A 24,639-nucleotide genomic window follows, 5' to 3' on the forward strand; every position below is an offset into this window, starting at 1 on the left:
TTTCTACAGAAAAACCCAGAGGAAGACAACTCAGGGAGAACGTTGGGTTGGGAGCCGGGGCACTTGCTGCTTACCATCTGCACCGTGCGCAGTATTGAGCAGCTGCTGCCATTCTTCAATGTACTCAGCCAAGTCTTCAACAGCAAAGTCACCAGCCGATGTGTAGGACACTCAGGGAGCCCCATCCTCTACTCAAACACCTTCCCGAATAAGGACATGAAACTGGAAAACCACAAACCCTTTTCCAGCAAAGCCAGGCAAAAAATAGAAGAGATGGTAGAAAAAGATTTTCTGGAAGGGGTCATAAAAACTTGAAGCACCACAAGTGGTTCCATTTAGTTAAATGTAATTATTTAAAACAAACATTGCTCTGAGTTGTATAGGTTTTTTTTTCTTTTTTGTATGTAACAAAACACATTTCAGGTTGTATTTAATTTAAATATTTGTAAATAAGAGCAAATGTCTGAATGTGGCCTGAATCAAGTTTAAATATTGTTGGCTCATATTGATTATGGTGCCTAAGAGAGATCTATATATACATATATAGTCCATTGTTTTATTGTCCTGAGTTGTCTTAAACCTGCAAAATACACACTGCACATTTTTTGCTGTTGGTTTCAGGCTTTGTTTAATTTAGACTCGTTGGGATCTTCTTTCCATTATTAACCACATTCCAGTATCAGAATGGTGGCGCTTCTCTGGCAGAGGCTTGGTGTCAAGTATGACAGTTAGTGTTCTCCCACATACCTGCACTAAGAGGGATAAAGAGTAACTGAAGCCTGGGCTATGCATCCTCATAAACGTAGCACAAGCATCTCAACCTGAGTACAGAGTAGAGATGCACAACCTCCATGTCACACTCTGAACGCCTGGTGATGTTACGTGACGAGGTAAGTCACTGAAGAATCATTCTAAATTTTGCTGTGGAAAAATTGGTTGTGTAAAGTCTTCTCCACCCTCCCCCTCCGTATCAACAATGGTGAATCCTGCAAAATAACGATCACGGTTAGGTAACGGCAATGGAAAAGACATTCCAAGGAGTTGGTAGTAAGGTTTAATTTTCCAGCAGCCCTCATGAATTTGTCCCTGAATGTACTATAAAGGTAATGATTAAGCCCCGAGCACTTTACATTAGTGAGACTGAAATTCGGTTCAAGTTTCACTTTAACAGGTAAAAGGTTTCCCTATTTCTAAATAATAGTTGTGGTAGTGTTTAAGAAAAACAGTCAGATCTAGAAACAATCTAGTAAGGTGCATCGTAAACATGATTACAAATGTGTCTGAACCTGTCACATTAGTGGCAGTACTATTATTTTGTAAAAAGTTCTTAAAAATCCAGTTTGTCATGAATATAAAAATTATCTTCAGAAACCTGGTTAGGGTGTTTCTCCAACTCCTCCAGCCAGCTGAAATACTGCCAAGCTGACTGCACGTGCAAGGCTATCCGCATTTTCCTGAAAATGACACAAAAGGAGATTAGAGGAGAAAGACAGCATCTATCAGGTAACTTACAACTCTGAGGGAAGGGAAGAGAACTTTTTGTCTCACTAGCATACTCAGATGAAAATTTTTCTTTTTTTTTTTTTCACCTTTCAGTAACAAATTCCAAGATTCTTAAATAAATGGAAAACTCAAATTCTTCCAAATCCGGTGAGTTCTTGGTTAATCAAATCAAATTGTAAAATTAGTTATTCCAAAATTCTGAATAAATTCAATAAAACCTAGTCCTTAAAAGTACGGCCACAATTGGCCTAAGTGTAAGTAACCATTAAAGTCCCAGATGGCCTCTCCCCATCCACCAGCAATTTCTATTCACTATATTCTGGGATGGCCTAAGCTTCTGCCAAAAAGCTGCCAGCTCCCTTATAAGGGCCCCCTTCTGAGTGCCTATTCAACCCACTCTAGACTGCCTTAGCTGTGCAAACACTGATCAAGGGTTTAAGAGTAAAAGAGTGTGTGAAGAGGGCAAAGTTTAAAAAATCGAGACCGTGAAGTCTTGACCCTGTTAGGAAAAGAGCAGAGGCACAGAGCGAGGCTGTTTAAAGGAAATTATTTTGAAAAACAAATCAAAAGTCCAGAGACAAAGATGAATTTCCATCAACCTGGATGATGGTACCAGTTAACTTAGACATGTACCTCAAAGCCTGTTGTTTTCATAAAGCAACAGGATTATGTTTTTAAAGGAGTTTTTAAAAGATCATCCACTTCAGGCCACAGAAGACTAATGCGTGGCAAAGTATCTACTGATTATTCATGCCATGGTTAGAAATAGGAAGTCTGGAATAAAAAGAAAAATATTTGGGGAAATAAACTAAGTTGGTCTAATTTTGTTCAACGACTGATGAAAGTACTCTTACAGTCTTAATATGAACCTAAAAATCTCCATAAACAATTATCACAGTGAGACTGCAACACTATTAAAATAGTTTTCTTTTCTCTCCTACTACGACCCCCACTACCCATGGTATCAGACTCTCACCGCATTATTTTTTCAATAGAACCATCCCAGCTTACCTGCGAGTCTGCTTCTGCATATACTCGGACTACATCTTCCGTACCAGAAGGCCGGACAAAAGCTCGGGAAAGCTTGTATTTCTTCACCAGGTCATTGATTGCCTCCTGTAGTCCTGGAGGTGTAACTACTTGTCTTTCAGCATCAGTGGTGCTAATAACTTGCCTGTCTGCAACCTATGCACAAGCATTTCATATCTGTTACTATATAAGCCTAACCTGTTCAACAGAATTCCCACCAAAAGACTGTGGCCATTTCAACAGTAACAGACCTACATTTCAGCTTATTGTACCACAGAGTGCAACTACATTAAAATTTTATAATTTTTATTTCTGCCAAAATCAGGATTATTAATTTCAGTTGTAGCTTTAAAGGTTGCCTTTAGCAAAAACAGGCAACATTTCCACAGTCTTACAGTTACCACTACAATAGTGGCCAGGAAGGACTGTATTTTTAAGTCCCTGGTCAAATAACTATTTCTATAAACTGTTGACAAAGCAGCAACCTATTATGTAAGAGGGTCATGATAAAAATCTCCTAAATATGCCAATCAGTAGCCACTTCTGTGACCTCGGGCTTTACTACCTCTAATTGTCTTTCACAAATCCTGTTGGTGAGTATGTACACTGGCATAAAGCTGTACAGAAATCAATGAGCATTTATATGAACTGCCTTTAAAAAATTTCTTGCCATTTAAGCCCAGAGATCCTACTTCTCAGCATCTAGCTAGCCCCAGGAAGTTCTGCGTGACCCAAGAATAATTCAAAGGAAATATTTTCACTTGCAATAATAGGCTAGCAGGATTGCTTCAAAATAACATGGGAGCTATGGAGAATGGGGAAGGACAATAGCTGAAATCTGTAGAACACAGCGGTTTCATTTTTTTGTTCTCTCCACATTTATATTTGTTTTAAATTTTCCACAATAAAATCTTTATTATAAAGAACATGTATCACTTTTTTCTTTTCAAGTCAGTAAACTAAATACTTCTCAAACAACTGGTTAAGATTAAGATGTGGGAAAACAGGATATAAGGCATTTTCTATAATATCTACATGTACACGATGAAACATGACACGGAATATTTTTTATATAGAGATTGGAGATAATACATTTAATTTTCAGAAAAGAAGTCATTTTAAAATATTGCTCAGACCTTAACTTTGAGCTGTCTGTTTGGAAGATCCATATAAAGAGCATCCCACTGTTGTATAGTCAAGTCCTTCAGCGTCAAGATTGCCTCAATCACCAGCATATCAGAAATAGCATCACCAGCTGCCTACAAGACACAATGAAAGAAAGTGTACCCTTGGATATGAATGCTCTTAGAAAACAAATCACAGTATCCTGTGCTTCCTCCCCACCCTCACACAGATTATTAAACTAGAGTGTGTGGAGAAATGAAAGACCACAAAGAGTTATACAAAGAATACTGAAACTAGCTCTTGAGAAACTTGCTTTTACTCTTCCTCCTTATCTATAAAATTAAGACTGGATAACTAGCTCCAAGCCCTTTGTTTCTTCATTTACAAAATGGGAATTATAACAACCCCTCTCCCTGGGTTACTGCAAGGATTACACTGAGGTATGTTAAGTGCCTTACTACGTGCAAGATATTCAAATACTAGTTCTGTCACTTTTTCCGGTCCTACTCTTTGCTTCCTCTGCCATACTGTATAGACTCCAATCTCACTGATTTGACACATATACATAGACTCACAGCAGAGTTTTGAATCTAGATGCGAGCTACTCATTATACTTACAAGTTTTCATCATAAAATACAGGGGTAAGGAAGCACATCAGTGTTCTATCACTGCATTTCAGTGTCCATCTCAACTGTATATACCACTGTGGCAAGGAAGCTGCCAGGACTTTTCTACTTTTTTATGCAACACACTATTCGGTCTACCTTATGAACAATGGTAAAGTAACCAAGAGCCCGCCACCCTCCAGCTCTGACCTGGTTGAACAAGTCAATAACGTTTTCGAGCATCTTAGCAGCAGCTTTCCTTTTCTCATCTTCTAATTCTTTTGTGAGTTGTCTTATCTTTGTTTCGGCAGCTTTACTAAACAGTACCTGCAAGGAAAGCATAAACACACAATTGTAAAACATTCTCTTCGTGCCCAGTCATCCAAGTTAAACCACTTTTGAAACTCTGAATGAATCTGGAAAAACTGAAGGGAAAAATAATGATAGCCTTAGAATGTATGAAATTGACAAGATCACATCAGAACCCAAAAGATAATAGTTGGGGGGAAAAATCCTTCATGGATTAAAGAACTGGTTATCAAAATACAAAGAGCTGATTACAAAGAAAATACCACTCTGACAGAGGCAAATGTACATGATGAATATATTATGTTTGCCCCTCTGTCAGCTGAATTAGTTCTGTGCAACCAGTTCTTTAAGCCTATCTGCATCCATTTCACTTGAAAGAATACAGAATTCAGCACAACTAGTAGAGTTTTCTTGTAAAAACTTAAAGGATATAAGCTAGATAAAAGAAGAGTTCATTGTACTTATCTTATTATGGCAAATAGTACCATATATATGACATACATCATGTTCCTCAAGATTCCCGTCATTTTAAAATGTTTTGCCCATGAGTTTAGTTACTTCAGAGTGGCTCAATACTATAGTCAGCACTTGATGAAATGACATGTTTGCTGGTAAACTAGACTACACTCTGGTCACTATTTCTGCTGGAACGCAGCCATACACACTCCCTTATCTTACACCAGCAGAGCTGACAGGTGCAACAGAGACCTTAGGAGCCAAAAGTCTAAAATACTATCTGCCCTTTAAAATTATTTATCAACCTCTGCCTTAATTAGATCACTGAAGTTATATTTTAACTGCATTTCCTGAGAAATTATTATTTTTCTTATGATCAAGGCCTCTAGAAGCCAGTTCAGAATTAATGAAAATAATCTGACCTAGGTAACATCTTTTCTGTTGGCTACCTCCAATCTATTTATGAAATGAGGTGTGGCATAAAAACGTTTAAACAAAAGTCTGAACCTTATGAATATACTAAAAACCACTTAGTACACTTCAAAATGGTGAATTTTAAGGTATGTGAACTATATCTCAAAAAATTCTTTAAATATTCTGCCTACAAAAAGCACCATAAAAATTTTACATGCTTATTGCTACTTACACTCATTTCTAGTCGCTCATAACTTAATTCTCAAGCATTCCAAAACTTTTCAATTTACCACAGCTACTGAACTTCCCTTTCACTACCTATGGCCAGTTCAAAGAAAAGATTTTAAATGATAAACAATCTGCTTGTAAGAAAATTAAGAACTGCTTTTTTTTTTTTTTTTAAAGAAACTAAAAATGGGTGCCTGGGTGGCTCAGTTAAGCATCCAACTCCTGATTTTGGCTCAGATCATGATCTCACAGTGCCCCACTTTGTACTTCATGCTGAGCGTGGAGCCTGCTTGGGATTCTCTCTCTCCCTCTACCCCTCCCCTGCTCGTGCTCTCAAAAAAAAACAAAAACAAAAACAAAAAACCTGTAGGAACAAACTGTATTATCTGTTCACACTCAAAGATCATAAACAACCTAAAAGAAAACCAGTTTCAACACACATAAGAATATATTAAGTAAACCCAATCTTACTCTACTATCATATTGATCATTTCAACAAAGTGGGAATCGATTATAAGGTATTACTACTCAGAAAATTCCCATCATTAAAAAAAAAAGTCCAGCTAAAGCTGGTTGTAACTAAGGAGAACTTACTGTGCCATGCCCATTTGCTTCAAAATAAACTCCAATGTCAAACTCTTGAGCCTTGTGATGTAAATGTTTTACACCAGTTTTAGTACAATAGACAGGTACCTATGACACATATTTAAAGAAACACAATAGCAGTTATTCAATGGGCAAACACATATTATATACCTACTCTCCGAAGGATACAACAGGGAACAAACCGGGAGCCATCTAGTGAGGAAGACACGCAATTAAAATACCAAGTGGTTTAGTATGGGGGAGAGAAGGCAACTATAGAAATACACAACCAAGGGAAAAAGCAAGGCGAGAAAGAGGAGCATCCCCGGATAAAATATTGAAAGATTGTAAGTGGGGGAGTGACATGATCCAATTGTGTAGAAAGCTCCATTAGCTACAATGTGGAGAATGGTTTACAGAGGTCTGCAAGCTTTACTATAAAAGGACATATAATAAATATTTCAAAGTTTACAGCCGTATTTCTTTCACAACTGCTCACTTCTGCCACGAGTGTGAAAGCAATCACAGAAAATACAGAAATAAGCATGGTTGTGTTCCAATAAAACTATTCATAAACATGTGGCAGGCTGGATCTGGTCCACAGGCCAGTTTTTTAACCCGTGGCTTAGAAGATTAAAAGACATTGGTTAGGAGGTTTCTAGGACTAATCCCATTAAGAAATTACGATGGTTGAACTAGCAACACTGGGCAGCCTAAGCCTTGGATGGATCTGAGAGAGAAGAGTGGTTAATAAGTCTGATAGTGGCAAATCGCAAAAGAGATCAAGATCAAATAAGATTGGCCATTGATTGGATTTAGAAGACCTCAGGAAAGGTTAGAGCTAAAAATATTTAATTCATCCATAGGAGAATGGGTTGATGAGTAACAGTTTCTGATGTATTTGTTTCTTAAACAGGGTATATATTACCTATAAAAATGTTAACACAGAAAAGAAATACTAAAACGGTAACCCAAATACTGAGAATCACTGATAAATGGTGGGCAACTGGGCACCAATGGAGTTCCTTGAGTGTGTTTACTGCAACTTTAAATCATGTCGCAAACTAGCAGCTTCCAGATGTGTTTTATTTTGCCTATTTCTTTTAAATTTTTGGGGCGCCTGGGTGGCGCAGTCGGTTAAGCGTCCAACTTCAGCCAGGTCACGATCTCGCGGTCCGTGAGTTCGAGCCCCGCGTCGGGCTCTGGGCTGATGGCTCAGAGCCTGGAGCCTGTTTCCGATTCTGTGTCTCCCTCTCTCTCTGCCCCTCCCCCGTTCACGCTCTGTCTCTGTCCCAAAAATAAATAAAAACGTTGAAAAAAAAAAAATTTAAATTTTTAATCAGCTGTCAAGACTTAAAAAGTAGTAGGAAGGAGAGTCACATAAAAACTTAGATTTTCAGCTTTTCTTGAAGAATCTGACTAAATGTGACAGCAGCTGGCCTGTCTGGGCACACTCTTCCTAGTCCTTATGCACCTGCTGTACTTTTTCTCTTCACTTATCCAGATTCTACAAGAATTGGACTTTGCCACCCCTGCTTTAAAAAGAGTGCAAAAGCAACAAAAACTAGTAAAATGCAGGAATTTGAAAAGGAATGCACAAAAGTTGGAAAACACTAGCTAGTGAGAAAGAGTAAAGGCAAACAGACATAATTTTGGCCATGGACCCTCCAACTCTTAGAGCAGGTGATGGGGTACAGAGGATGGTCAATCATCTGGGGGATGTTGGGGGAAAAAAATCAGATACAAAACCTCCTCTAACAACCCAGAAAACTTGCCTATAGAAGAGTAAGAAAACAGTTTTGATTACTGAACACACCTCAAGCTAGACTGTGCTGCACACCACAGGAAATCTGTTAAGAACTACAGACAGAAATCTCACCCTTTTATAATATAGCTGAAGGTAACTAGTAACAGATTCTATCCCTGAACAAACTTTTCCTGTGATCCCAAAGAGGTCCTATCCTTGCATGTCTGGAAGAGTCCAGTCTCAGCAAGAATCTCCTACCCTCCATAACTGATCGAAGTCCTCACCCCATACCATACCCCAGGTAGTATCTAACCACCCTGGCCTGTCTTCAACAGGAGTCCTGTAAGGTATGTTCAGTCGGAATCCTGACTCCTGAAGATTCCTTAGTAATGTTCCATTCACCAACCCCCTCTCCCACTTTTCCTTGTTGTATTAAGAGTAGCCGAGTCTCGGGGCGCCTGGGTGGCGCAGTCGGTTAAGCGTCCGACTTCAGCCAGGTCACGATCTCGCGCTCCGTGAGTTCGAGCCCCGCGTCAGGCTCTGGGCTGATGGCTCGGAGCCTGGAGCCTGTTTCCGATTCTGTGTCTCCCTCTCTCTCTGCCCCTCCCCCGTTCATGCTCTGTCTCTCTCTGTCCCAAAAATAAATAAACGTTGAAAAAAAAAAAATTTTTAAAAAAAAAAGAGTAGCCGAGTCTCTCTCCCCGCCTGTGAAATCCCAAAGCAATAGTCCCTATGTCTACCGAATAGGCCTGCTTCTCAAGAAGACTTTACAGGACCACTTATTTTAAATTTACCTGATAATTGTGATGGCAATCGGTGTTTAGTCCTTACCAAAAGAATAATAAATCTTCTCATATCTCGGTAACAAGTAAATATATGTGGCTGATTCCAAGCTGTAACTAACAAACTCTCAGGAGCCTGGGAGACAGGATGCTATTTTCCCTGGAAGTTTACATTTCAGTGAGGGGATTCTAGACCCTTAGGGAAAACACTCCTTAACTATAAAATTTGCTTAGCCTTTTAAAACATTTACATTCATAAGAAAAGGTGGGGGGGAGTCTCTTTCCCTTTTTGCACCAGGGACAATTTTTTCCCGTATCTTAATATCTTACCCTTAAATGGACAACAGCTCAGCTTCATGTACTGTGACCTGTTCACTTGTATGACCGCATTGTTTTCCTCACAGAAATATCTTAAGATAGAATTATTAAGAAGCTACCAGAAAATGGAAATGGTTCAGTACCTTCATAACTTCTTCAAGATACCGTGTTGAACTTCCATTTGCATACGCAGTTTGTACAACACCAATATTCAAACTTTCTCCAATCTAGATAAAAACAATGATAATTGCCTTGCCATCAAAAGTAAAAACACTAACTACAAAAACAAACATATAATGAGAGTTCTAAAGGATGCCAAAATTACCAGTTTATGCAATAAATGCCTAAAATGAAAATTTACATGTATGCCAGAAAAAAAAGCTAAAATACTTTTGAGCGTTATTTAAATTCTACAAGGATTCCTTCCAAAAGAAGCTTGTGATTTCCTGACCTCTCTGGTATTTTAAATAAAAGTAGTTATTGAACTCTTTTAAAGTATAGCTTTTTCCACATTATAATAACTAGTTCCCATTACATGCTATACTAAAAGCTGGCCTAAGGTTTCCAAAAGAGCAAAGGAGAATAAACCTCTCTCGCATTACTAACCACATTATAACACAGTAAATACATCTCTCAGAAGATGCAATCTTCTGTTTAAAGCTTTGGGAGTGATGATGGAACGCTCACTAAAGCGTCAGTTGTGAAGACACCAAAATCTTCATAAAGCTTCGAATCATAAAACTCTGCCAGTATAAGGAAGAAAAGAGCGCTACTTTCAGGTTCGAAAACCCGTGCCCCATGGTGAAATGACTAAAATTACCATGTGTCGTCTTGTATTTTCTGGCCACAGATGTAAGGAACTTTGTATAAATTGTGCCTTTGAGACATGTTAGTCACCAGTGAGTCTTGTTTTAAAGAGCAGTCAATCATCCTACCATACCTCCAACAAGAGCTCTTTAAGGAAACTGCTAATCAGTGTTGCTATCTTGTCTCCATCTATGAGATGAAAGTGACCATCTACATCGAGGTAGTGATAAACGATTCTGTCTGCATCTCCATCAAAGGAACAGCATCTTTCATTAGACTTCATTTCCATTCCTAGCACACAGAATTTAAAATGCATTTCAGTCACAGAAATAGGGATAAAACTCAATATAAAAAGTTTTTTCTCTTACATTAATTACAAGGGAAAAATATTTCACTAAAGTATGATCACAACTGGCCTTACGTGTTCCACATATCACTTTTCAAGAGGTACTTAAAATTATCCTTCCAAATAAAAACCAATGTCTTCATTTTTAAATAGTATACAGATTTACTGGCAGTTTTTACAGGGTAAATTCTTTCATAGCTAACTGTAAAAGGAGAATTCTATGCTGAAACTTGATATAATATTAAAATAAAACTCCAGAGGCACCTGGGTGGCTCAGTCAGTTAAGCATCTGACTTCAGCTCAGGCCAAGATCTCACAGTCTGTGAGTTCGAGCCCCGCCTCAGGCACTGTGCTGACAGCTCAGAGCCTGGATTCTGCTTTGAATTCTGTTATCTCCCTCTCTCTACCCCTCCCCTGCTTGCACTCTCTCTCTCAAAAATAAAGATTTAAAAAATATAAAATAACGTAAAATTCCGTTTTATAAACCAGTTGGTTTGGTAAGACAAGTTCCCATAGTTTGGTGAAAGCTACAGACTATTTGTGAATGCAATTTACCTAGTACTGTGATGCCCTTTAGATATAAAAAATAATCAACGGATGAGTTATGTGCTTCAACTCTGGTAGAAGTGATTTTTATTTGTTCACACCATCAGTAACAAGAAACATTGGTAAGTTAGAGGGAAGAATTGTAACCTGTGAGAGATACATGACCAGTGTAATTTGCATAGGGTTATTAAAACCTCAGCAACTGTCACATCAAACTTAGAAGATTTTGCTGCTCCTTAGCCATGAGAGCAGCAGGTGGACAAATCCAACATGAGGCTTTCATGAGGAATATGAATATAAGGTTGACTACAAGGCATAACACACGCTTCAGGAAAAGTGAGGGCCTATGGTTTTGTTCTTTCTGTAGCCCCGTGATGCGGGGCCACCAAGCACAACGGTCAAGAAAGAATTCTTAAGGCATTTTACGGTGCGAAAAGGTGATTTTCTTATAGCAGGGGACAGGACCCACAGGCAGAAAGAGCTGCGCTCGGACTGTGAGAAGTGACTGATTATATACTTTTAAGGTTGGCGGGGGATAGAGATAACATAAGTTTCTAAGGCATTTCTATATGCTAAAAGCGAGGTTGACAGAGATCTGGCTATTGTCAAGATAAGGTTGCTTTTAGTCTCTAATAAAACATCAACATTAAGGCAGCCATAAGTCCCTTGAGGTATGTCACACTCTGCACGTCTCAGGTTTTCATCAGTGCGCTGCAAGCTGTAAGATTTACTTCAGCTACATTTCTCTTGCCTTTGTTCTCACCACACGTGCTTAGAGCAAGGGAGAGAAGAGCTCAGTATTTAGATGGATGGACAGATGCAGGACCTAGAACCAAACTGTCAATTCAACAAAAACAAGCAATTCAACAAAAAGGAGTTCAAACTAGCTGACGAACTAAAAATGTAAATGTGTACTACAGTGAGGCAGAATAACGTAAAGGAGAGAGGCAACTGGATGAGGTCTGTGGAGTTCTGAAGAATGCATGTCCTGTCTGAAGTTGGCAGGAGCCACTCTATGGCAGCCAATTATTGCCACATGGGAATGGACATTTTCTGACATCGGTAAAGAGAAGCCAGCGTTTCTAATATTTAAGTAAAATCATGAAATGTTTAAATGGCGACAAGTAATGCAATACACACACACACAGCAGACCAAACAAAACACATCCATAAGCCAAGTTTGGCCCACCCACTAACAATTCAGGATTTACAACACAGCTAAACATAGACCACCTCTTAGTACAACTACAGTCTTCCTCCTAATATACCAACTGGAGAAAACAGATTTTGCAGACAGTTATAATTAAGCCAAGTTGCATTCCCTTTCCATTGTGTGTCTGACTCAGGTAAGGTGAAAAATGCTACTCACTATTGCTATCCTTTAGATCAAGGATTCTCAAAGTGTGGTCCCCAGACCAGCAACATTAACAAAGGCTGGGTGCTTGACAGAAAGACAAATTTTTTTCCTACTCAAATTCTACCCAGACCTACAGAATCAGAAACTCTAGAGTAGAGCCCAGGAATCTGTGTGCTAACAAGCCCTCCAGATGATTCTCACGCATACTGAAGTTTGAGAACTACTGCTTTAAAACACCAATTCCTGATTTTGCTTCCCCCCCCACCCCTCCCCCAGACATTGCCTACACACTGTAGGAGTCGTGTAACTCATAGGCAAAGGTCATAGACCATGTTTCGAATGGCACGGACAGTAAGAAAAGTGTCCAGATGTCTAAAGCGGTGTGCCAGGACGAGCAGCATGACTCAACTCACTTGGCCACCTCTGTCTCTTAAGTAAGACTGGTTTCAAAGAACTCTAAAAACACATTTTCTACATACCCTGTGGAGGTTTCTGATGACTTTTCACAAAGTCAGCCCCACATAAATGATTGAGTTTCCCTTTGGTGCCGTCATTGAAGAGCTGAACTGATAGCCCCTGGGAAACGTAGTGTTCCATTTCTTTCAGCTTCAGGGCCCCTATGCCATTTGCACAGTCAACCTTAAGTGATCTATATTCATCTTCGCTGCACAAAGTCTTAAAAGAAAAGACATAAGGAAGAAAAATTTCAAGTTACAAAAAAGCGAAACATATAGCACATATAGGTATATGTAAACATCTTCTATTATTTCAGTTCACTCATCTATTTTACCCTGGGAAACAAAAGGGTATACATATTCAGATGAAAATTGCAGAAAACCAAAGTGAAATTTAAAGGCCTTTAAAACTTTTTGGAAACTGACACTAGAACAGTTTCATTGACTGAATACCTTATGGAAATGGAGCTTTACTAGAATTTAGCCTCAATTAAGCAGGGACCCTTCAAAATAATACTACAGCCTATATTACATGACAGGCATTCAAATGTGGGAATGAGTATACAGATGGATGAGCAGAATGATGCCTGCCATTCCCTTCACAGCACATAACACCACTGGGCACGTATGGGTTTTTTTGTCAGTCTCCTCTCTGGCCCACCCTCACTTCAGAATAAAAATTATTTAAGAACAAGGGCTCTGTTTTGGTTAACAACATATATTCAATATTTGTTGATCAAATTACACCCCGCAAACCCCATTGAGGTTTAAGCAGCTAATCTACACAGGAGAAAAATCTTTCTCAACGGCAGACACCTCAAGTATGATGCCAATAGCATCTAACATTAACCTTAAGAGCAAATTCATCTGAATAAATACTTCTGTAACCTTAAGAACCCCACCAGGTTTTCTCCCACAGTGATCTCAGAATGTACTACGTGTACTACGTGCCTTGCCAAGTAAATACCAATAGACAGCAGGACACAAGGGCCAAGCCTTGTGGAGCCCTAGAAAAGAAAAGGAAATACACTGCATTTTTGGAAAAAGGAGGAGTGATGAGCTATCTACTTAAGATAAATTGTTGAATTGATCTTATTTTATTCATTTACTTAAACTCTAACCATGTTCACGAGATTTTTACCTGTTTGGTAAGTTCCATAAAGGCCTTAGAGAGTTTCTGGTAGTAACCTTCTAGGGTTGCCTCTCCATATTGGCCACTGGTATTTCGACAGTATACCATGTAGTGCAGCTGGGGCGTTGTTACCAAGCCATAATCTGTCATAGAAATACAAAAAGCAATTCACCACATTTCTTAATAAAGAAAAAAATGTTTAAATGGATTCATACCATATGAATTTGAGAGCAACAAATCTTCAAAATAAAAACATCTCAGAGGACACAAAAACACTTTCAAACTATCCAGAAATATGCATAAATATATCCACTGAAGTTATTACAACTGCCTGTCACATTATGATACTGTGATTTATAAGAAACAGGGGTGCCTGGGTGGTTCAGATCGTTGAGCACCTGACTCTTGATTTCAGCTCAGGTCATGATCTCATGGTTTCTGGGATCGAGTGGGGCTCCACACCGACAGCCAGAGCCTGGTTGGGAAGCTGTCTCTCCCTCTTTCTCTCTGGCCCTCCCCACACACCTCCCTCCCTCTAAACACACACACACACACACACACACACACACACACACACACACGCACATGCACACACACGTGTGTGTGCGTGTGTGTGTGTGTGTGTGCGTGGGTGTGGGCTCTCTCTGTCTCAAAAATAAATAAACTTAAAAAAAAATTGGAGATTTGGTCTTTGTCTCCATTCTAAGCAGGGCTTCTAAACCCATGGACTTCCTAAGTGAAGAGAGTAGAAATTGTCTTTTGTTATGCTAATGAGACAAGGGAGGCTCCAAGGGAACCCAAAGATGGGGCTGGCTGCCAGGGGGAACCAACCATGTGATTAGAGAGCTGGAACTTTCAGACCTCTCCCATATTCCTGGTCCCCCTTGCCAATCCAGGCAGAGCAGAAAAGAGGGGCTAGATTGCATTCAAATATCAACAGTCAATCCCTTAACAGATTGTGCCCATGTAATGAAGCCTCCATTAAAAACCCAAAAGGACAAGCTTTTGGGTTGGTGAAACATGTGGAGACTGGGGAGAGTGGTTGGCCAGAGCATGGAAGTTCCGTGCCCCTTCCCACATACCTTGCCGTATCTCATCCATCTGGCTGTTCCTGAGTTATATCCTTTATAAGAAACCAGTAATCTATCTGGTAAGTAAAATTTTTCTCTTGAGTTCTATGAGCACTCTAGCAAATTAATAAAACAAAGGAGGGGGTTGTCAGAAGCCTACGTGACTGGCATCTAAAGAGTGGGCATGGGGAGTCATGTGGCACTGTATCCTTAACCTGTGGGATCTGACCCTACTTCTAAGTAGATAATGTCAGAGAATTAAATTGGTTGTTTGGTAATGTTGGGGGGGGGAACCCCACACATTGGGCACATACTGAATTCTAAAAGAAATATGAATGACTACTATTAATAAAAAAATCATTTAATATGGACAGGTAACAAAAATAGAATATAGAAAAATAATAATTGAGTTCTAGTTCGAATAATACTGCAAACTATGTAATTCAGATGAACCCTCCCAAAAACCACCAAAAATGCCAGATAAAAGAAAAATCTTTTAAAAAGCATTGCTGTGCCAATGAGTTAAAGCGGAAATTAGGCCAAAATCTCTATGAAGGGAAGAACTCCAAGATTTGAACAGTTTTGCTTCTAAGGTCATTCCTCTAAACCAGAAATTAACTTACTGCTTCCACTACAAACAAGTCCATGTTGACCTAAGATAAGAAGGACACCGGGTGCCTGGGTGGCTCAGTTGACTGAATGTCAGACTTCAGCTCAGGTCATGATCTCACGGTTTGAGAGTTCGAGCCCCACATCGGGCTCTGTGCTGACAGCTCAGAGCCTGAAGCCTGCTTTGGATTCTGTGTCTCCTCCTCTCTCTGCCCCTCCCCTGCTCATGCTCTGTCTCTGTCTCTCAATAATAATTAAAGGTTTAAAAAAAGAAAAAAAAAAGAAAAAAAAAAAGGAAGGACACCCAGTAGAAGGCCAGGCCCTCATGAAGTTGAAGCCTCAAAGGACTACTCTTCAGAACAAGGGTGAGTCCAAAGTGAATCAGCCCCAAGTACCCACTCCCAGAAGAGTGGTCTTGACACCAAGCAGAGCAGGAAATAACCCATCCCTGAAGAGCTGTCACCAGAAGCACAGGCCTCCCACAGGTTTCCAGCCCCAATTCACGTAACCACAGAGGTCCAGAAGAACTCTGTCATCAAAGAACCTTGTCATCCACCAGCCAAGTCGCACCCCCAGGCACCCAGCAAAGGCAATGACTAAACTCTGCCAGAGAAAATATGCCTTCACCATACACCTCAAAAATGTCCCACAGATAATTTTCCAAGAAAAACAAACAGCTTATAGTCAAAAATAGCTAAACACACAAGAAAAGTACCAAGAACAAGAAACAGAAAAAATAACAGAGATGAACCAGTATCCAGTGAATATTCTGTAACTAAATCCAACACAGATCTTCAAAGTCAAGCACAAAGTTTAGACTAGAGGCAAAAGATCATTTAAAAGTTACTGAACCCTGCAGTTCTACAATGGAAATGGTATTTCATGAAGGCACCCATGGCTCTAACGTAAGGATCAGGTGGAAAGAGGTGGAGGAGCTCAAAAAAGTGGATCAGCGCTTAACCTAGCTTAACAGAGGGGTATAAGGAGAGGAAAACGATTATTTCAAAAGACTTACCAAAAGATGGAACAAAAGGATTTCGTGACTAATATCAAAACGACCAAATAAACATTTAACAAATGACTATTATATACAGTTAATCAAGAAACAATGACTCTTATGTAGTTACTCTTCTAGTCTACTGATCAACCCAGAAACCTACAAGCCATTCTTCACAGCTCTAGCTCATTATGTATCATAAAATCCTTTGAAGTCAATACTAACTTCAAATTTCTCCACTTCTCTCGCAATCATCCCTCTTACATGAACTACAGTAGTCTCTTTTTCTTTCTTACAACCTTCCTGTCTCTCTGTACATAAAAGCCAGAGTGACTGACTTAAAATGGAAACGTGATCATATTCCTACGCACAAAATCCTTCAATGGAGTTCCAGTGCATTTGGAATAAACCCAAATCTTTACCGCAACCTACATGGCTTGAAAGGATAGGGCCCCTGCTTCCCTCCTCAACCTTATCTTCTACCAGCTTCCCCTGTTCTCTCTAAGCAGCAGCTACATTAACCTTTCACTAAGCTGAAGACAGAAATGAGGGAAAGGTAAAAAAAAAAAAAATTTTTTTTAATTACTCTCAAATTTTTCTAGACTAAAACATTAGAAAAGTGTTATACAGCTAGAACGACAGTGCTGAAAAAGTGAACCATTCTGAGAATGGTACACACAATAGTTTCAGGCAGGATGAATCTGGGGTAAGGGCAGATCACTGCAGACCTGAGACTGTCAGGGCTCATGGAACCCACTTAGTGAGATACAACCAACATTTTTGTGTTTTTTTAAAATAAAACAGATGAATGCATGTCATGCAGTATAGGTATTATTTATTGATGCTTTTGTGTCACTTATACACACAAGGACGTATGCACACATCGTGATGCAAAATGGGGTTCTGACGATAAGCTGTGATTGGCATGAAACAGACTACTGGAGAATTGTACATAGCACACAATCAAAAATGTTTGAACTAACAAGTGAAGAATTAAGCTTCACACAGCTGGAGCTATGGCAGTAAAGATGATCATTCAGCAAGCAGAACGAAAGAAATATGCAATGCCCAAATTGAGAGAAAGGGCCCAAATGGAAGACCAATAAGGGACAGTGGCCAAGGAAGTAGAATCTTAAAGAAAGAAAGGAGGAGGTCACAGTGTGGAGAGCTATCAAGACAGCAACTAAAATAAAAACTTCAAAATATAAATTCTGGAAATAATTTTTAGGTCACAGATCCCTTTGAGCATCTATCTGACAAGAGCAAAGAATCCTCTACCTAAAAAAGTGCACGTACAGGTAACACTCTGCACACTGTAGCAAGAACACTCTGTCACCAGATCCCTGCAGCTTAACCAAACACTTCCCAGGAAACCCTGGGCCCCAGGCTAAGAATGCCCACTTTATAATTTTTTTTTTTTTAATATTTATTTTTGAGGGAAAGAGAGAGCGAGCAAGTGGGGGAGGGGCAGAGGGACAGGGAGACACAGAATCCGAAGCAGGCTCCAGGCTCTGAGCTGCCAGCACAGAGGCCGACGAGGGGCTCAAACCCACAAACCGCAAGATCATCTGAACCAAAGTCAGATGCCCAACCGACTGAGCCACCCAGGCATCCCAAGAATTCCCACTTTTTAACAGCCACTGAATCTGGCAATTAGAATTGAGATGAGTGTTGAGAGAGACATTTCACTGAAGGGGCCAGGATGGAGACTTTGCCTGCGGTGGGATAAGTAATGACTAGAAAAGCAGAGAAGTAAGCCAAGGCAAGCTCTTGGAATTACTCTGAAGAAACGAGCACACCGGGGCTGGAAAGGAGGTTGAAAAGGTCAAGAGAAGATATTTTTAAATAAGAAAGTAGGGAGACACTAGGGAAATTCACCTCCAAGCACAATGGAGTCACTGCATTCACAAGGGGCATGCATGGTAGATGATGTGAGAAGAGGATTCAAGCCTCCATTGTACTGCATGTAATTCTATAGGAAAAACTACCTGTCAAAACTTAAATCATGATAAGTAGGCCAAAGCGACTTTGCACCATGATTTGATATGTAACAGCTGATTCCACATGTGATCGGCTATTAGGGAATACTGACAGAAGCTCCCCAGAATGAACATCTTTAAGTAACTTCAAAGGTTTTCATACCAGAAAATTTACTAAAGTAAAGGAAGTTAAGATCATTATTTCTTACATATAATCTCCTATAGGTAAACCAAAATATGCACATCAAGAAAAAAAATTATTGAATTTTCTAAATTTAAAAAACTAGTATTTAATACCTAGGAGTTCATTTTTCAAAACCTTTTTTTATCCACGTTTTCAAACTTTTCTAAAATGTTACTACTTTTACAACTTTTTAAAACTTTTTTTTTAAGATTAACTTAATTCACAGCTCAAGATAGCTACATACCATGAAATTGACCTTCTAAAACAGTTACACCATCTATTACAGACTGTGAGAGTTTCTCACTGGTGGGCCTAGAAAAGAAAAGGAAGAAAATAATACATCCCATCCTGAAACGAAGAGTTGCTAAATTCTGAAAGCAAATACAGAAATTATGTGCTACATATTTCAGAATAATAAGAAACCTGTCAAGTCTGAAAACACTGGAAAGAGGATATAGGCAAAGTATAAGCATTTTCCAGCAGTCTTTCACAATACATTTCTCAGAAAGAGTTTGGTTTTTAAACAAATTTAGAAAACAGATATAAAAATACACTGATTACACCATCCCCAAATATGTGGTCAAGTTTGACTGTAACAACATGTACATTACCTAGGAACAGTAGCAATAAATACTGAATGCAAACAGTGTGCATTATGCAGTACAGGGGAGTAAACCACCAAGGATATGCAACCTGTTTTTCATTTGGAAAAGTCGGAACAAATTATCAATCTGAAAATAATTATATAACTGCCTTGTAGAAAATAATGTTATACATCATGTAAACTAGTTAATTGGTAAGAGGCAATTACATGGGGGAAGGCTTTCCTGGGGGATAATTATTTGTTTCAGAACATAAATCAGTAGGCTATTTCTGATACCTATAAATCCACAATCAATGGTATTTGGAAGTCTCGCTGGTAACACATTAAGGATAAAACACCAGTCTAAGCCATGAGGACACTGACTGGAAATTTCCTTTAAAAAGGATCTCTGGCAAAACAAGATCTTATATAAAAGAGAATGCTTCTGTTTCAAAGTACACTTTTAATCTAACATTTTACAAAAATATGTTTTTGTAAAGGACAGCAAAAGCTGCCAAATATGACAAATAGTCCCCTCTTGTCCATGGTTTCGCTTGCCATGGTTTCAGTTATCTGGGGTCAACTGCAGTCCAGAAGCAGAGGACCCTCCTTCTAACATATCATCAGGTCAACAGTAGCCTAACACTATGTCACAGGGCCTACATGATTCACCTCACATCCTCTCTCACATGGGCATTTTATCATCACATAGCATCACAAGAAAGAAAAGAGTACAGTACACTAACATATTTTGAGAGCGAGAGAGACTACATCCACATAACTTTTATTACAGTATGTTGCTGTAACTGTTCTACTTTATTATTCATTTTGATCTCCTACTGCGTTTAACTTATAAATTCACCTTTATCATAATTATGGATGTACAGGGAAAAAGATGGTATATATAGAATTTGGTACTATCCATGGTTTCAGGCATCCACTGGAGGTCCTGGAATGTATCCCTTGCAGATGGGGGGATTGGGGGATACGGTATGTAGAAATAAATTGTTAATGTTTCCAGTGAACTCCAGCATGCAAAAATGATATAAATATATGAACCAACAATTATGTAGATTATAAGGTAAATCTCTAAAAATATTATTATAATGTGTTCTTACTCTACAGGAGAAAATAAACCTATAGAAATAAAGGGGCGGGAGGCATTTGTTAAGTACTTCTCTCGTGTCAGGAAATAGGTATTTTGTATACATTATGTCATGTAATTCTCACAAAAATCCTGTGTTAGGCTTTATCATCAACATTTTATAGATGGGCACATGGAAGCTCCAAAAGGTTAAATAACCTATTCAATTATATAGTGTCAGAGTTGGGGTTCAGACTCCAAAACCCAAGATGCACAGAGAGACTTAGCTCCTACATCCTACTAAAAAAAGGCCAGGTAGGTGGAGGAGCCTCTTAGGGCAGTTCCACTTTACTTCCTTCTTTCAGTTTATCATGGGCACTAACATTAATTTAATCACTTATGTGGAGTCCCCAAAGCTGCTTTCACCAGTAACTCTGATGGTCACCTGGTATCTCTACCAATCACTATGAAGGCATCTTGTTGCAGATTCACAGCTGCTTTCACACTGATGTCCATCAACACTCTCGGCATATCTTGTTCCTCAGCATTTGCCAAACAGGTAGCATGTTCCTCCCAGGATGGTGCCAGCATTTCACCCAAAGGATCAACCAATTTTACCCCATTGTCTTCCTTAAAAGAAAAACAAACAATAAGCCATCTGCGAGCATTCACAAGGGTGAGTTGAGGAAGTAAACTCAAGCTGTTTTCCCCTAAAAAAGACACTGATGGCTGAGCGACTTCACCAGTGACCAGTACAGAATACCAGGCACTGGACTAAGTATTTTATAATACTTATAATAATAATAATCCTATTATTATTCCAGTCTTACTTTGAGAAAATGGATTCAAATCAAGAAATCTGCTTATGTCCATATAGCTAATAAGTGTCAGTGCTGCTATTAAAATACCAAGTCTGTATTAGTTTTAAGCCCACAGCCACTATGCTACACTAGCTTTTTTATTTTTTTATTTTTTATTTTTTTTTATTTTTTTTAAATTTTTTTAATGTTTTATTTATTTTTGAGACAGAGAGAGACAGAGCATGAGCAGGGGAGGGGCAGAGAGAGAGGGAGACACAGAATCCGAAGCAGGCTCCAGGTTCCGAGCTGTCAGCACAGAGCCCGACGCGGGGCTCAAACTCACAAACTGTGAGATCATGACCCGAGCCGAAGTCGGCCGCCCAACCGACTGAGCCACCCAGGCACCCCTACAGTAGCTTTTTTAAAAGGCTGTCATCTGTGCATTCACCATCAATTACATGACCATGGTGCAAATGGAGCAGAATGAGGGCAGTGAGAGCTCCTCCCCACTATGACTCTGTACTCTAAGAACACACTGGCCAATATGTCAACTGGTGGGTAACAGAAGCTGAAAACAGACTCCCCATTCCGTTCTGCTCAAATTTCTGGGAAGAAATAAACTGTAGTTCAGAATGATTGTCAACTGAAGGAGACAACTCAGTATTAAGAAGTACTTCTGGAAGTAGCAATAAATATAGGCTTCAGCCCGTAAGTCAATCAATTATGGTGATTTAGACATTCAGACATGCATTTCTAGTGATCCACGTTTACAAGTTGGACAAGCAGTGTCCTCCTGTGTGGAGGGAAGAGGAGGTTATAATCCTTCACAGACCTACTTAAACTTGGTGCAAATTTATCTACAAAGGCAAAAATCTCAGGCCCTTGCCACCAAACAGAAGCATATTATTCAAACCATGTATTAGTGGGCTATGGGCAATACAGAAGAGTTAGACTATGTCAAAAGGAATACTTTGAGAAAAAAATTTAATTGTCGTAACCCTACAACCATTAGACCTCATCAATAACCTGCCCAAAGCTCACTTTTGTATCTGGAGCCACCCGTTTGGCTGTTCATTCAGAACAGGAAGCTATTCCCTAACTACAGAAAACCAGTCTTAACTATGTTCAAGACATTCTGAATGAATCTTTTCAAATGTCTGCCCTTCCCCGTCTTGCCTCCAATCTCTCTACTCTCTACTACATTAACAGAAATAACACTTTTTGTTACTGATACTGTCTCAATACAACTAACTTGGAAGAACATTCTGTTATTTCTCTGATATGAACACAGTCCAAGAAATGAGTCTCATTTAATTCTCTCTACACCCTCTATGGAGTCATGAGCTAAATGACCACTCATTAAGAAAAAGCCATTTCAAACCCAAAGGCACATAAGGAGCACAAACATTCCTAGAATTAATTTGTACTTTTGGTCAAACTGCTCAGACACTAAGATGTGTACTTGTAAATAAAGATTTGCTTTATCAGAGCACGAAAAGCATTACCTCAGGATTATGTGATGCTGTTACCATGACTCCTATTGTAGATTTTGTCTGTTTTGACCTCAGGACAGCTAATAATCCCATGCGAAACATGACATGATCGAGATGTTCTGCTTTCGTTCGAAAGCCAGCAGTCCCATATTGAAGAATGAGTCCACTGGGCTTGGGATGTAATGCGGAGTATTCTGTAATAGCATCTAAATCCATGTCTACAAAATTAAGGAATATTTTTCAGGCACAAGAAATGTTACAAGGACCATTTGCTTTAAAAGCTGCCACCATAAACTAAGAGGTCTGCCTCATTCTGAATGCCCACAAAGAAGGTTTGAGAAAGAATGGCAGAATAAGTCCTGGTGATAGGCATTACCTAGAAGATCCTCCCCAAATTGTATTGTACACTCGAGGGCAGATAGCACCAGACTATCCCTCCAACTTCTCTCTCGTTTTGTCGCCAGGACTATTCCTGGACCCAGGGAAAATTTTAAATGGTCCACTCTCAACTAAAATGAAGATTCCACACATAGATTCGTAGACTTCTACAAGTTCAAAGATTATCTCATTTCATAAACGGAGAAACTTAAGTCTGGACCTCAGTTAAATAACATAAATACACAAGGGTAGCTGGTGACAGACTGAGGCCTAAGGTCGCAATGTCAAATGGACTGGGACTACGTATCCAAAATATCTGAAAAATCTGTGTGGTTCTTTTGTTATTCCTCCCACACCAGAGACATACTCCCAAAAGAAAAGCAAAGGGCAACAGCTTCCTCTCCAAAACTGCCCAGACCTCCTAATAAACCTTGCAGTGGATTTTTCTATTTTCATTAACAGAGGACCAGGACACCCTTCTAAATTAAGCTCTGACAGTAGCAACATCTTCTTTCTCCCTTTAATTTTAAACAGTGGCCCTGAGTCCACTAGCACTTCCTTCTCTGGGATACTACAGTTTTAAGTGAAACTTGGGGTTTCCAACCTCAGCTGTATATACTATTCACTTCCCCAGTCAGTCCCATTTCCAATTAGCCCAGAGATGAACAGCAGTCCTGTCTCATTTACTTTACTGTCCTTCTATGCTTCAATGAACAAAAGTTAAAGAAAATGGTAGAAAATTTTTGCTTTTGTCCAACTGGAACAAGCTGGTATTCAGCAAGCTAATTTAGTTTGGTCCAAAGTGATCAAATCTCTTGTACAAGCAAGAATATATTTTGTTAAAAACTGACCATTCGGTAGTATATCATGATTATTCATAAGGGCGTAAACCAGTCCCGTTAAATCCAGAAAGTCTTTTAAAAAGAAAAAAGATCAAATGCTTCCACCCTTCAATGCGTTTTCGGTCCTAAAACTACGTTCAACGAGGGTGCGAACGCTTTTTTTTTTTTTTCAGTATATGAAGTTTATTGTCAAATTGGTTTCCATACAACGCCCAGTGCTCATCCCAAAAGGTGCCCTCCTCAATACCCACCACCCACCCTCCCCTCCCTCCCACCCCCCATCAACCCTCAGTTTGTTCTCAGCTTTTAAGAGTCTCTTATGCTTTGGCTCTCTTCCACTCTAACCTGTTTTTTGAAAGTACTTACAGGTCCAAACGGCGACCACTCTAAAAAAGTTGCGCGCATCCCCCTTCCCTTCATTCAATTATCAACCCCTGGTTTGTTCCGCTTTCCTCCCAGCCCCCAAGTCGCCGCACTTTTTCCGGCTCTCAACCCCTAGTTTCACCCTCCCTCCCTCCACCCCCGCAACGCCGCACCGCCCCCCAGGCCTCTGGACCAGAATGCCCAGGGGCACGAGACCCTCCGGGCGCTCTGGAGGCGCCTGGGCGGGTGTGTCCGGCGCACGGTCCGTGGGTCAACCCGCTAGCTGGCCCACTAGACCGTCGGCAGGCCGAGCCCCTACGGGCTGGGAAGTCCCCTTCTCGCCGCCAAGCCTAAGGGCACCCGCTCACCTCTGGCTGGAGACTCCCCCTCACCTCCACCTAACCGAGCCGCTCCCCCGCCGTGGCGCCTCCAACCTAACTGAAGCTCTCGGAACCCGCAGACGTGGCCCTGCGTGACTTCCGTCCCACCGCCACGCCCCCCAGCCAATCACG

The 24,639-nt window shown here is 39.9% G+C and overlaps 2 protein-coding genes across 8 annotated transcripts in view; one reads left to right on the forward strand and one right to left on the reverse strand.

Moving 5' to 3' along the window:
- The window catches only part of DOP1A (DOP1 leucine zipper like protein A), a 113,214-nt gene extending 109,756 nt beyond the window's left edge, over positions 1-3,458 (forward strand). For all 7 annotated transcript variants that reach the window (XM_030315898.2, XM_036064407.1, XM_036064408.1 and 4 more), the window contains one exon: positions 10-3,458. In XM_030315898.2, coding sequence (XP_030171758.1) covers positions 10-315 — 306 coding nt within the window. In that variant the 3' untranslated portion in view covers positions 316-3,458. The remainder of the gene's footprint in view (positions 1-9) is intronic.
- Positions 931-24,590, reverse strand: PGM3 (phosphoglucomutase 3). Its single transcript, XM_030315903.2, has 13 exons — positions 24,496-24,590; positions 22,557-22,762; positions 20,697-20,881; positions 18,829-18,896; positions 13,755-13,888; positions 12,638-12,833; positions 10,043-10,200; positions 9,246-9,329; positions 6,265-6,363; positions 4,474-4,590; positions 3,669-3,791; positions 2,515-2,688; positions 931-1,454 (listed from the first exon to the last, which is right to left on the reverse strand). Exons 2-13 carry the CDS (start codon positions 22,758-22,760, stop codon positions 1,377-1,379), a joined length of 1,620 nt encoding a protein of 539 aa, XP_030171763.1. The 5' UTR covers positions 22,761-22,762; positions 24,496-24,590; the 3' UTR covers positions 931-1,376.
- Between the last annotated feature and the right edge of the window lie 49 nt (positions 24,591-24,639).

This window comes from Lynx canadensis, chromosome B2 (assembly GCF_007474595.2).
Source record: "Lynx canadensis isolate LIC74 chromosome B2, mLynCan4.pri.v2, whole genome shotgun sequence".
NCBI lineage: Eukaryota > Metazoa > Chordata > Mammalia > Carnivora > Felidae > Lynx > Lynx canadensis.